The 14,462-nt window shown below is 38.3% G+C and overlaps 1 protein-coding gene across 2 annotated transcripts in view; it reads right to left on the bottom strand.

Moving 5' to 3' along the window:
* The window catches only part of HBS1L (HBS1 like translational GTPase), a 41,983-nt gene extending 27,732 nt beyond the window's left edge, over positions 1–14,251 (bottom strand). Inside the window, exons 1-5 of one of the 2 annotated variants that reach the window (XM_081907147.1) lie at positions 14,029–14,251; positions 11,757–11,822; positions 11,004–11,135; positions 9,201–9,392; positions 4,370–8,651 (exon numbers count right to left, since the gene is read on the bottom strand). In XM_081907147.1, coding sequence (XP_081763273.1) covers positions 7,159–8,651; positions 9,201–9,392; positions 11,004–11,135; positions 11,757–11,822; positions 14,029–14,071 — 1,926 coding nt within the window. In that variant the 5' untranslated portion in view covers positions 14,072–14,251 and the 3' untranslated portion in view covers positions 4,370–7,158. Of the gene's footprint in view, positions 1–4,369; positions 8,652–9,200; positions 9,393–11,003; positions 11,136–11,756; positions 11,823–14,028 lie in introns of those variants that run through there. The other variant, XM_081907146.1, reaches the window with a different exon arrangement.
* Between the last annotated feature and the right edge of the window lie 211 nt (positions 14,252–14,462).

Below are 14,462 nucleotides of genomic sequence, written 5' to 3'. Positions count from 1 at the left end.
TACACTACAATTCACCACCGACAAAGATTAAAATATGTGTCAGGGTAAACTTTGAAAGCTCTCTCTTCTTTTTAAAATCATAGTGCAGTATTAGAAGAAGCACAAAACTGGAAATATTTTTGTATACTAAAATAATTAGAACAATTTTCTCTCAATTTTTTTAAAAAAACTAAACGAAGAAAGACCAGCAGATTGAGGTTCCCAACAGCATATGCAGACAATGCGAAGTTTTAGACAGTGTCATAAAACATTAGGATATACTGTACTACCAACCTTAGGTTGGCTGCAGTCTTAAAAATCTGACACTTACATTAAATTTAATGTGCACTTAAGAAATTAAGTGACTTTTTAATGGATAGGGATATAGTAAATATGCTGTAACATCTGCACCAATGTTGTGAAAATATTGAGGGTGAGGGGTTGAGATAACTGGTGTAAATTCATTTCTGATTTGTTTCCCAATATAATGGAAATTCACAAAGCTAAAATTTTGAATATACACAAAGCAATGGCTCTTGGCAGACAGAATGGTGGCAAAGCGATAAAACTAAATGCACTGGAAAGGTAAGAAAGCTCCTAAGAGATTAAACAAATTAATCAAATGATACATCTGGCAATGCATGAAGCATTGCATTTATCTCTAGAAAACTCTTTACAGACAAATGAAAGAATTTTGACTACTTTCTTAGATAGGTTTAGTGCTTGAAGTTCTGATGGTGTCAGACATTTATTTTTAATATTCTTGAAAATCTTACAGAGAAAACTGTTACATATGATAGTTTTACAGGCAACTTTCGTTTCCAAACGTTGGATATCAGTAAACATAAATATAAAAAGTATGGGATTAGTAGAGTGATAATTCAGGATTTTTATTCAAATGATATTAGAAGGTGCAAGTTACAGCTCACAAGACTGCAACAAAGAAAATGCCATACAGTACTACTAATAATAATATAGTGGTACCTTGGTTTGCAACCGCTTTGGATTACAACTGTTTTGGATTACAACCACATCAAACCCAGAAGTGTGTGTCCCTTTTTTTGGATTACAACCCATTTGGGGGGAGAGGCCCCATTGGCGAAAGCACGCCTTGGGTTGCAACCTGTTTTGGTTTACAACCGGACCTCTGAAATGGATTATGGTTGTAAACCAAGGTACCACTGTAATGTAAAAATGTAATGGAAGATTTGTAATGCAGGATCACAATTCTGGATGTGCACGGTCAGGGTGGAGTAGGGGACCAAAACGTTGCACAAGAGAAGGGATCATAGATGAGAGGGAAAAGAAAGGAACATCAGAAAGCTATTTTTCCTTCTTAAAACTGGTTGGTTGGTTGGTTGGTTGGTTAAAAGAAACACCAACACTCTATGTTTCTCCATCCCTGTTTTAGTCAAACTCTGCTGTTGTTTATTATTCACAAGCAAACACCCATATATGCACAGCATTCATTGGCTGAACGTAACTATCTCTAACCGAACAAGCTACCTGACAGGCTTGTTCGAAAGACTCTATTCATCTTAAAGATATAGCATATATCAACACTGGGTGTGTCCACAAAGCCAGCTGGAGAATAGCAAAGCAAGCAAATGAGGGTGATTTGCATGCAAGAGAGAGTTGGGGACAGGGGGAGGGGGAGGGGAAAAAGAGGTGGTACAAATGGGCTTGAAAAGAAAGGAAGGAGTAGGAGTCATGGGAATAGGGATGAAGATGAGAGCAGGGAAATGTAAGGCTTTGAAGGAAAGGAGAAGGCGGAAGGTGGAAAAGGTGCTAAGCAGTTGCAATGTGTGGGAGAAGGAAAATGCAGGTTGCCATGGGGGTTGTTCGTGCGCAAGGGGGAGGGTTGCACAAAAGGAAGGAAGGAGAGGCATGGGCATGGTGGTGAAGGTAAAAATGGGGCTGCAGAATAGAAAAGAGGTTTCAGAGATGGGGTTGGGATGGTGAAACATGATAGCCAGACAACAATAACCAGGAAGTGGTTTTCTACAAGGACCAAAGGACAAACCTTTATTTATAAAATATAGATTATTCTTCTGCTTCTAGCCTCTAAAATATTGGGACCTACTCTAAGCCTTGTGGCAAAAAATCCAAACAAATAATTCCAGCAGAATATGTATAATTGCTCTTATCTTTAACATAACAAATCCCAGATTTTCAAATATTAACAGGGTTTGTTTAAAACAGAACTATGTAATAACAGAAGAGAACACTAAACATTATTTCATTATTCAGCCATACATAGCAAAACATTTCCACTGATTTCCTGTTGATATGCAAAATAAATCTGCCCTAGCTTTTAAAGTGGTGTTCTTTCAAATATAGTATGCTACCTTTAAGACTGCAAGATAAAACATCTCAGGGAAAAAGTCTTGGGAGTGTCATTTTTTCCAGTGTAGGTGTATATACAAAGTGAAGCTCAAAAACATTTTAAAATGTTTCTCACTGCTTTTGACATAAGCCACTTCCTTTCTAAAGCCCACACACAGCTGTATCAAACAGAATGTGACTCTTGTTACAAAATGTTCCCCAAAAGAGACTGATATGGTCCTATTCACTACCCCGTATTTTACTAATGTGAAATAAATGACTGAAGCTTTTTTATCATAGCTACATTTAAATTATAAGGAACTTTGACATTAGGCATACACTGTCCAAAGTACGCTTAGTAGTAGTCTGCATCAAACATGAATTCTTTACCCAGTGAATTCACTCTTAGCTACTAAATATTTCGTAAAGTTGATTAACTGTTCTCCATGCATTTGGATACCTCTTAACACATTGAATCAAGATGGCAGAATGAACCTTTTAAACCTGTATTGATTTTAATCAAATTTTGCCATGAAACGGAATCTTATGACATCTATCCTTAAATATCAGCCCCAGCTGCCTCCTTAGGTTGTTGACTTTGGGCTCTAAGTACTTGAAATATCATTTTCCCTGTTACAGAATAACTCATGCTATAAAATCTGTGACTCTGGTCATAGTTCCATCTACAGCTACAGTATATGGTAAGACCATATGGAACAGAGCCTTTTCTGTTGTGCTATCCCAGACGTACAATCCCCTCTCCATGGAGATACAATTGTCCACTACATTAGCTGTATCGAGATGCAACTGTTTCCTTGGGCCTATGGAACAAGTACTTAGGATGAAATGCCTCTTAGCTGGCACACCCACAACACAAACCAAGACAGGAACTTTATGATGCTGTAGTAGATGCCATAGGGTACAATGGATTGGGTTTAGGAGGTCATATATCACATATCAGCCTGGAATCTTCATTAAACTTGCATGCAACAATGTTATCTTATCTGTATGACAACTGTTTTCCAAAACAAAAAGGTAGGCTAAATCAAATCTCATTGCTCTTTTTCAACTACTGCAATTTGTCAGCAATACCCATATAACCAACAAGAAGATTTTAGCAGTAACAGAATGTTAGGCAAGTGACCACAAAGTGGAAAAATACAATGGATCTAGTGTAGATATATGACCTTTAGACAGGAAGGAAAACACTCAAGGGTTGAGTCACATGAATATCCTCCCCATCTCTTTCGCTTTTTTTCCTGAGTTTTTAGCTGTTGAATCCATGTGCATATCTTCAGTTAAAGCACACTTCTTGTAGTATCAACTAATCAATACACACATGCACCATTTGATATAGACAAGCAGACAAGCAGCAAATTCCTGAGTTTTAATGCACTTAAATTGTTTAAGAAATAGACCCTAATTCACAGAACTATGGAACTCTCTCTAAGTTTTAAGGCAAATCTCTTTAATACATGTTGCCACAGATTTAATTGTCATGGGACCAAGGGTTTTATCCACATTTTTGAAAGGCAGGCAGGGAAACAAGAGACCAAAACTGCAACACAGTTTATACATTTCACTCCTGCTCCCACAGAACCTATTTTACCTATAGCTCGGAACCTCAAAGAACTACAGACAGAAAGCTGTGAAGAATGAAGTCAGCATTTCTAAACAAAATATAAAAAATACAATAATGGCAAAGATAGATTTTCAACTTTTGGATTGTTGTAGTGTTTCTATACAGCCTTCAGAATGACCATGAAACACAAGTAACCAAACTATTCAACGATATTTAAACAGCTTTCCAACAACACACAGAGTGAGCAACCATTATTTTCACTTCAGTTCCAATTACTAAATCCAGGCACACTAAGGGAAAGAATAATTTTTATTTATTAATTCCACAAAATGTGAGTGCAAATTTAAACTATTTTTATAGAGTTTTTAGGAATGGAAATATACAATTCTGTTTTTTTAAAAAAACAATATTAATGGAGAAGCCACCAACACAAGGTACTGTAAGTATTTGAACCCTCACAGCAAGACACAGAATACAGTGTGCACTGATTATTGATCCTCAAATTAAATTTATTTTATATATCTATATTTTTCATGAAACAAGCTACAGGTCAATTTTACTTTAAAATTTGTTTTTGAATACATAAAAAACCTAAGATGCTGATTTCGCAATGCTCTGAATATTTTGACTAGCACATTTTAGATGTCCAAAGTACACATCCAAATAGTTTTTTACAGTTTCGAAATATACACTATTTATAAAAAATGTACCATATATATACACATGCAAAAACAGAGGCTGGCTTCAGAGCAGTAAAATATCAGTAAAATGTAAAGGCATGATGCATGTTTGCAGAGATCAGGATTAAAATTTGCTGCCTCACCTCCAGCTCGGGTTTGCACATATTGTACAGCATGTTGGCTGATATCATAAAAAAGAGGTCAATGCACACCACCAATATAGCAACCCATGTGTTCTTCATTTCCACAGTACTTGTAAGTTACCACCCCTCTGAACTCAAATGAACTTGTAGATTCAAGATATGGGAAAAGGGGCAGGTGGATCACTATAAAGGAGAGAGGCGTGCAGCATCCTTGCACTGTTATCTAACAAACACAGCACAATACATTTGCACATGCCTTTCAGCCTGCCAGGAGGGAGAGGATAAATTTATTCAGCTCCATGTCAAGCCCCTCCAATGGGTGCAACCATATCCAAAAGAGAATGGGTCATGTCCTAAGTTACCTGAAGAATATGCACCAATCAGAAATATTTTCAAAGCTAAAAAATCTTTCAAAAAAATCTAGGAAGCAAAAATACAGTTAAAAACAACGTAAAGTTCATCTTTGGTCAACCATTATGTTATATACATCTACATCTTTTTTTTAAAAAAACCTGCAGCATCATAACACTATTATATCTAAATATACAGTGTTTACACATTTACTTAATGACCATTTCGGAACCTGTCTAAATAGGTAGTCCATGGCTTCAAGTTGTGGTCAAATGAGTGATGGACTACACTACAATTATTCCAGTCAAGCTGCCTAAACCACACCTGCCACAATCTACCACACTAGTCTACTGTACCTACATCACAACAGCCTCTTCCCCTCATTTTCTATGGAATCCCATACAATTACGGTACATGGGATGCCTGGGAGAAAACTTTAAGCAAAAGTGACAGAGGAAGAATTCCACTGAGCAAGAGATACTGGAAAAACACTATTTTTGTCATCTGATGCAGTAAGCATTTGGAAATAGTGGTATTTAATGAGACAGCTGAACAATAAGTGTCAAATCACAACAATAAAAAAAAATGCACCAAAAGGCAATGGAATGTACCTTACAATAAAAATATACTTTCAAGTTAAAAATCAAAATTATTTTACATACTGACATGGCTGTTTGTTTCTTAAAGCATGTAAAAACATCTCTCCAAGAAATATATATTTTACCCAGTGACCTAAATAATAGCTGCCTGTTAAATTAAATACAAAAGTTAAGATAGGGTGCTCACTGAAAATACAGCAATGCATTATGCTCTGCTCAAAACACTTGATACTATCAAAAACACACAAAGTCTTAACTTGACAAATGCCTATAATCCTTGATGAAGATAATAATAATAAAGACAAGTATGGAAAGCAGCAGAAACAGAAAGCTAATAGACAAAAAATATAATCTTATCACCGTTTGAATGAGATTTAAGATACTGGTGCTCAAAAGAATAGTATTCTACAACATATAGCTAAAAAGATTGCAGAAGTAGGTGTTTTGGTTAATAATTAAGTTATTCCTCAGTTGGACAGAGAACATCCTGATCATTCTATATTAAAAACTTTGGGAAGCTTCAGCCTGAATCTTTTAAAGGACCGCTGCACACATTACACTTTTTACAGGTACGTGTAAAATATTTTGCTTGTACCTTAGTAAGTTTTATAAAGTGAGCACATGGCTGGCATATGTCTGCTTATTTGTACAATATATCTTTGAATTAGGAAGACAGACTGGGCTGTGGTTCCCTGCTATGCACCTATATGACAGCTAACACACATGACCTCCTGATTTAATATGAAGTGACGAAAAAGCCAGAGAGTACAGGAAAGTACAGTAATGCCAAATAATTTGTGTGAAAGAAAAAAAATGCATTTGACAACCACCCATTAAAAAAAAATTCACAAGCTGTGCTCTTGAATGTATACTTCTGGTCTCACCAAGTTTGAACATGATGGTAAGCCATTTGTAAATTAAATATTTTTGCCATGGGGATTTCAAAAACATGCACTGACAAATCAATTTTTCAAAGAAAGGAACAGATTAAAAACAAAGCAAACAAAGCTCTAATGTGCCACAAGGCAGCTACAAACAGTAACAGTGCCGTATTAAACACATTAGAGATTAAAAACTTTATGGAAATTCATTCACAGCAAGTATTTAATAATTTGGTCCCCAGTGTAATTTTTGTTAAAGGTAATCCTGAAACCATAAATAAATATGTTATTTCTAGCAGGAGCTAGCACATTCTTTCTTAAAAATATTTTTTCAATATTAATTATTTAGAAAAGATTCAGCACCTTAACACATTATTCCAAAGTTGAGGCGCTAAAGATTAAGATCTACCTCTATCAATTATAGAATAAAAGGATAAAAAAGGACTGGAATTCAGTGCATCTATTCAAAAACTTTACTACAAAAGTTTGTTAACCAAAATTAACTGAGAATTGTCTTTGCATTTAAGACATCCATTCCACTTTGCTGTCCAAGTCAACCTGTTCAAAATATCTTTTTTAATGTAAAAATAATCAAAACTGCATTAGTTCATTGTGTTGTTATCTAGTGAAGGCTTTCTTTTGGCCTAATTTTACAATGTCATCTGGAGATGGCGATTTGAAGTCAAAAGGTGTTATTGCTAATAAGGGTCCAGTTTCATTAATTTTTACTTCTTGCATTTGCCTACTGTATAAGAAAGCCTTGTGAAGATTAACTGTTTGGCGCTTACATCTCTTTGGGGGATAATGAAGACAGAGAGTTATAGCAAAGGCTGATGGTGTTGCAGAGAGGGCCTTTGCCCATGGAAAAGTGCCTTCCAAAATATGTGACCTCATTTTCTTTTGGTTCTTCTTCCTTCCTTTAGCTACAAACATTTGCCGTCCTTGCTTTGAAAATAAAGCGTCTTTTTCTGGAAGTGAAGTGCCTGATTGTACATGTACATGTTGAGGAGATAATGTTGATTTTCTAATAAGAACACTTAGATCAATATCTGAATTCACAACTGTAGGTTGCACTGTTTTAGGTATACGAAGCTCAGAACAGCTGCTTGTTGTTCGAGGCTTATCCAATGCAGTTGATTTTGCAATTAAATCTGAAAGTGATAAACTCTCAAGCTCTTTTACTGGAGAAGACTTGGAGAATGTTAAGGAAGATAGAGATCCTGACAGTTCTGTCATTCCAGGTGAAATTTGAGGTTGGTTGGCTAGTTGGGACAATGGTGAAAGTCCTAATTCCAAGTCTGTGAAACCTGCTGATGGGTTGCAAAGATCAGATAAGGATTGAGGCTTGCTTGAATTACTTCCTTGGTGTTCCTGTAGGAGATCAGCCAGTGATGGGCTTTGAGACACTGAAAATGTTAAGCTATTCGCTTCTGAAGAGGTGCTGATATGCCCTTGGAAGCTGCCCTTACTGTGTGAAAATGAAGGGGCATTTCCAGATAGTTCGGCCTTTTTACTGAGCTGGTAACTTCTCTTGCTGTCCAGCATCAAATTTCCAAAAGCATTTATAAAACCAGGAGGATTATCCAAACAGCTTTCGCTATCATAGTTTTTCTGGAGAAAAATTAATGCACTATCTTGGGCATCTGCTGAATCACCCGTTTCGTTAAGCCTGACCAGGCCCTTCAAGTCAACTCCTTTAAATTCAGATGGGTTCCAAGACCCATTTTCTGAAGAATTTTCCTTCAGCAATTCAGCCTCTGAACTAAAGCATGCATCACTTTCATTGCAAGATTTCCAACTTGTGCTGGTGCTGTCAGTTGGTGGGAGTGTTACCTGCTTGTTCAGTGGTTTATAAAGTGACTTATCATTGTCACTGAATGGTATAGGAAGAGCTCCCGAGGAGTTACAAACGGATTTTTTCTTTTTTACTGAAGGTGTTTTGACATATTTGGGTCTGAAGACTGTTTTGTCACCTGGAGCTGAAGCGTTACAAGATTCAAAATTGACCACAGGGTTGCTGAGACTACAGCAGGACTTAGTGGTATCTAAAGTATTTTCAATGGAGTTAGTCAAGTTGTTAGTGCTAGAAAATATTTCTGAGCAAAATAAGCCTTACCTTACAAGAGCCAACAATTCCAAGAGAGACACAGGGTCAAAGCAAAAACAGTTCCAATTTGTGGCAAAGCAGGAAAGCCAACAGCAAAATAGAAAAAAACACAGAAAGGCATTTAATTAACAAACATTATCAAAACTGTATTAGATGTGTAAATCACAGCCTCATGAATTCCATTTACTATGCTAAATAGACAACTCTGCAGTTGAAATTTAGCACTACTAAGCTAGAATATGCACGTTTTTCAATACTATCTCTCTAATTACACAATCTGCATCAAATTTATAAATTAACCATTACATGATATAATTTTAGTTCAAATTATTTAGTGCAACATATAGTGCTAATAATATTTACAGATCCTTGGAAGACTACAGATTAACAGTACGTTAAGCATTCATCACAGGATGCCTCTATATATGTAGCTTAGTCATTTAAGTTATTAACAAACAGAAATAGTAAAAAGAAGCAAAAAACTTCCTATAGAGCTGCCCCTTATGCAAAAGAGCCACATAGTAAATCACACAAAAATTAAACGTAAACATACCTTTTGTTGCCTTCCCTGCAATTACGGCATCCTCATTCTTGATCTTATTTTGCTTATTGTCTTGGGCAAGTAAAGAATCCAAAGCTTGTTGTAGATCAAATTTACTGCTCAATACTGCTTCCACCATCACTTTCTCAGGCACAGACTTTCCAAGCACTTCTCTCATGTGATCAAGGCACAAATCAAGCTTAGCTTAAAAAAAAAGAACAAGGGACTCTCATATAATGGCTTTAAATAAATATGCACAGTTGCTCCAAATTTTGAAGCAGTGTGCTCTAAGTTTTCTTAACCAAATCACAACCATCTTTATCCAGGAACAAATATCCATTCTCCACCCTTTTAGAGGAGTGGTCCCCAACCTTTTTGGTATGGTGACCCACAAGTCCAAATTTATTGTCAAATCAATTTTGGACCTTTTGACTTCGGCAGTTGTCAGTTTCATACATTTAAACTGTGTCTGCCTATTTTATAACAGTTATTTAAGAGATCTAAGCAAAAAGTAACTTAATGCCCCTATTTATGTGGAATTTGATGAAGTGTTTATAGTACTTACAAATTTATTCACAGATTTGTTTATAAGAATGTAAGAACACCAAACATCTGACTGTAGGCTATTTCTTAATAAGTTATTTTAAAATTCTTTAAAAAGTATTGCTACAGAGTGTCAGATACAATGAAGTATGACTATTTTAAATTGACTTTATCATGAATAACATTATTTTTGAAGATATCAGTGGGAGGGCTGAGTTTGCATTTTGCCAAACATAGTCTCAGATCATTATTGATAAATAATTACTATATTTCATCCTCACAGCAGTCATTGCTGAAAAATCTCACAACTATAATTATTCTGGGTTTGAACAGGCTTTGTAACCCATTTGCAGGTCCAACAGACAAGTTGGGAAGCACTGACATAGTACATTCTATTTTCCTAAGCAGAATAATGAAGTTGTCAGCTTTTAGGACTTCATAACAGGCTGAATATTTATCAGCATAGGTATCATCAAGAAGACAAACAGCATTTACTCCCAAGGGGAAAATGCATATATTCAGCATTAAATAATTCAACATAATTTGATACGTCACTTAACAGTACATTTTAAGCATTTACAGATACTGTAATTAACTTCTAAGGTAAATCACATCTTCTCAGGCCTCAGGATTTAGCAGATGGTTAACCACAACTGCAAGCACTGGAAGTGGAGTGCTAATAAAAATCTGCTAATTACAAGCCTTTAGCTCTAAGAACTGTGAATCGCTTATTTTAATTCAATACCCTTCTAAAAGCCTGTCCACCTACTCCAATCTACATGACAGAAGTACAGTGAAGAGTAAGCAGATCTGAAGAGGAACATCCCAAAAAACTGAAAGAAATGTAAGGTTATCCAACAAAACTCTGAAAAAGGCATTAGTAGCTTGAGTGTCAATAGCTGAGCAACTGAGGAACTGTATTCATGGTGTTGACTACAGAAGGAGCTTGCAACACCAAATCCCCCAGTATGCTTCCCAGCCCAAGTGAGACTGGTCTAACAGTAGCCCTCAGGCCCTCATTACAGCCATCTCTGTACATCCATCTCTTTACTGAGGGTGGAGGGAGAACAGATGATGAGAGGGTAAGTGAAGGTAAAGGGAGTGATTTGAAGTCTCCATCAGTCCATCTCTCCACCCAATAGCCTCCACTCATTAAATCTAATAACTATTATACAAACTTCAGAATATGACATTACTGTCACATGCACATGTTCTGGTGGCAACACAATCACTTCAGTTTATTAAGTCAATGTAATGTATATTTACAATTACCTTTTTCAGCACCTGTTAGCTGGTGACTTGGAATACAATCATTGCTATGTTCTGCTTCATAATCATATTTTTCTTCTAATGTCTCGGCATATGCAGTAGGATTATCGCGTCTTGAGTAAATGAATTGAGCAGCTATAACATAAACAAAGAGTTCAACAGTTTTGTTCAATTCCCAAATCCTAAGACTTTTGTGCCATTTAATAAATCAGGCTATTTTTTAACATTTACAGCAAAGCAAATATTTGTTATTCTAACGATTCATAATATGCTTTTCTGGAAATGCTTCAGATTTCTATGGTATATCTTACTCTTGCCAAATCGGTTTCCTATTATGCTCAACACAAGTTGTGAGCAACTAGTTTGGCTTTAGAGGACTTCCATCTTTCACGGCAATTTGTTTTTAGCGTAGTTATATGGCCACAGCAATATAAAATTATTTCAGTTAATCATAGAATTGTAGAGTTGTAAGGGACCGTATCATCTAGTACAACCTCCTGCAATGCAGGAGTATGGAGTTGTCCCATTGGGAATCAAAGTGTTGTTCAAGTAGAAGTACTGTACTGTACTGGAGATGAATTCTAAGCTTGCCTCTAAAAATGATCTTACACAAGTGACTTTAGCAACTTATGCCTCCACTCTCCCTTTTTTTCATTCATTTCCTTGCTAAACGATACCCAATTTTTGATGTAGGCCAGTACATTCCCTCTAGGTCAGATGCCACACCATACATAAATGGCCAAATATTAAACTAACCTGTTGAAGGTGAAATGCAAAAATCATCCTCTACAGACTGTCCATAAAGATCATCTTCTTCAAAGTCTAAGAAGCAAGAAAGACAATTTCCTTACAACTGAATTTAAAAAGTTTTCTTATACACATTCTAATAATAAACATTAAGCTACATTATAGCTCAGGTGCATCACCTTCCAGGTCATTCTACCCGGCCCTCAGAACTTTCTGCAGACCATGTTCTCTCCTGAAACCATATCCTCATTGACCATGCTCTGTGTCATTCTTGAGCACTTTTGCCTGGCTAGAATGTGTCCTTGAACAGTGATAATGATAGAGGTGTGCAGAAATGTCAGACTTTTGAGATTAGGAGGGTTTTATTTCCAAATAATGTAATTATGATTTTAGGCCTCAAAGATGAAATACAGGGAAATCAAATTCCTAAATTTTTCAAGTCAAAGCTTTAAAAATATTCTTCTCTAGACTAATTGAAAAGGAAACATGTGAAAGATACGTAACATGAAGGCATATGACAACAAAAGGGCAATAATTAATCCAGAGTAATGTTAAAAATAGAGTGTGCAGGTAGGATATAGAATATTATTATACTATAGGGGAATCATGTTGGATTTGCCCATCTGATCTTAAATTATTAAAGATAGATATTTCTAAATAAAATTTAATCATTTACAGCACAACCCTAACCATATCTATTCAAGAAGGGTAGTAGTCAAAAGGTTCTGCAATACATAGATTACAAATAAAATCCCTTATAATTCAGTTATATATACTGAAATGCCTATTCTGACCTCATATGAAAATATAGTATGTCATAAATGTATGGCACATAGCATGTGCCAGATTTTATCTTGTTGATATTACAGTGGTGCCTCGCAAGACGAAATTAATCCGTTCCGTGAGGCTCTTCATATAGCGGTTTTTTCGTCTTGCTAAGCAAGCCCATTGACAGCTTAGCAGATTAGCGCTACAGCTGTCAAGCGGCTTCCAGCGATCAGCTGTTAAGCGGCTTATCAGCGGAACAGCTGATAAGCGGCTTAGCGGCTTAAGAAAAGGGCGAAAAAAGCGAAAAAAACCCGCGGGGGGATGCAAGACTTTTTTCGTCTTGCGAAGCAACCCCATAGGGGAATTCGTTTTGTGAAGCGCCTCCAAAACGGAAAACCCTTTCGTCTAGCGGGTTTTTCGTCTTGCAAGGCGTTCGTCTTGCGGGGCACCACTGTATTGCAGTTTTTATACAGTGTTTTTTTCATTATAGGTGCGCAGCTCTACCATACTTTACACTAATACGTATATTCTCACATTTGTTTTAAGTACAGTACTTATGTGTAATCACATAAAATGGATTAAGCACAATGAAAAGGTTTTTGGGGAACATTTAAACAGAAGTTTTTTGAGGAGCCTAAACTTGGACCAGTGCAATACATGGATGCATCTACAGCAGCAGTTGTAAAATCAGATTGTTTATATACATTGTGATTATGTGTTTTCTACACTGAAACTGACAGGATTTTCCAACAGCGACCAATCAACCGCCCCTGCTAGCAGGCAGCTTATGCATCATGTGTGTTCCTTATACTGAGGAAGTGGAACCTGTGGCCTTCCAGATGTTGTAAGGCAGCAGCTCCTACCATCTGTTACCACAGCCTATGCTGCCTGGGGATGCTTGGAGCTGGTGCTCAGCAGAAATTGGAGGGGCTGCAGATTCCCTATCCTTGGCTTGCAGTACTCCAGAGGTCCACCATATCGAACCACGAAGGGTCCTTACTTCTTGTCAGTTCTTGAACCACGTTCACCCTCATCAGCCATCCCCACTACCACACACACTGCAGCAGCGTCCCTTTCAAAATGGTTGCGCCTCTGTCAACAGTGAGGGCCATAGGTTTCAGGCCCCCACCAGGTAGGCCAACAGGTGTGGTGAGCCGTGGGTTAAAACAGGATGGAAGGACCCCAGCTCCTCTCCAATGAAACCCGACCCGCCTCGCACCAAGCGGCCTCCCCACGCTTAGCCATGCCTTCTCTTTTGCCCCCCTCCCGCCGTGCCTCTCGGCTCCCTCCGCCGCCGCGACCGCCCTCAGCGCCTCGTTCGAGACCCCCAGTCGCCGGGCAGGTCGTGGGCGTGCTAGTGACGTCACCGCCACTCTCTCCGAGAGAGACTCTCCCCTCCCTTCGGCCACCCCCATGCCGAGCCGCGCTAGTCTGTCGTGCGAGGGGCGGGGAGGGCCTTCCCGCGAAGCTGGAGGCGGAGGAGCAGCTCCCCCTTAACACAACAACTCTCTACCTTCGTCGTAGTTATAGCCACGCACGTTCCTGTGCCGGGCCATGGCGAGCGCGCCGATGGCGACCTGAGGTAGTTGAGAGAGGCTCGGCCCCCTTGACACCCCCCTCAGACGAGGCGTCTGTAGCGCCCCCGGGTCACCATGTTGTTGGTTTGGGCCTACCAGTGCTGCCGCTGCCCCGCCCTCCTCGTAGGCAGCTTTTCGCGCATGCGCTACGCTGTATATTTTTTCTCTCTCCCCTCCCTCACCCAGACCCGGTACGCGCACGCGTGTGTCAGGCTGGAGTGAAGCGGCAGGTGGGAGGGGCGCGTGACGTACTGCCCCCGTCCGGCCTTGGCGTGTTGTTGTTTGTTCGCGCTTTAGCTGGGTTACGTCAGCTAAACTGTCCGATCGCTGAAGCGTCAAGTGGCCAATCAGAGCCAGGCCCGCGATGACC

Source organism: Podarcis melisellensis (assembly GCF_964234715.1).
Source record: "Podarcis melisellensis genome assembly, chromosome: 3".
Classification (NCBI taxonomy): Eukaryota; Metazoa; Chordata; class Lepidosauria; order Squamata; family Lacertidae; genus Podarcis; species Podarcis melisellensis.
Note: the sequence above shows the minus strand (reverse complement) of the source record. Positions and strands in the feature narration are given on the sequence as shown.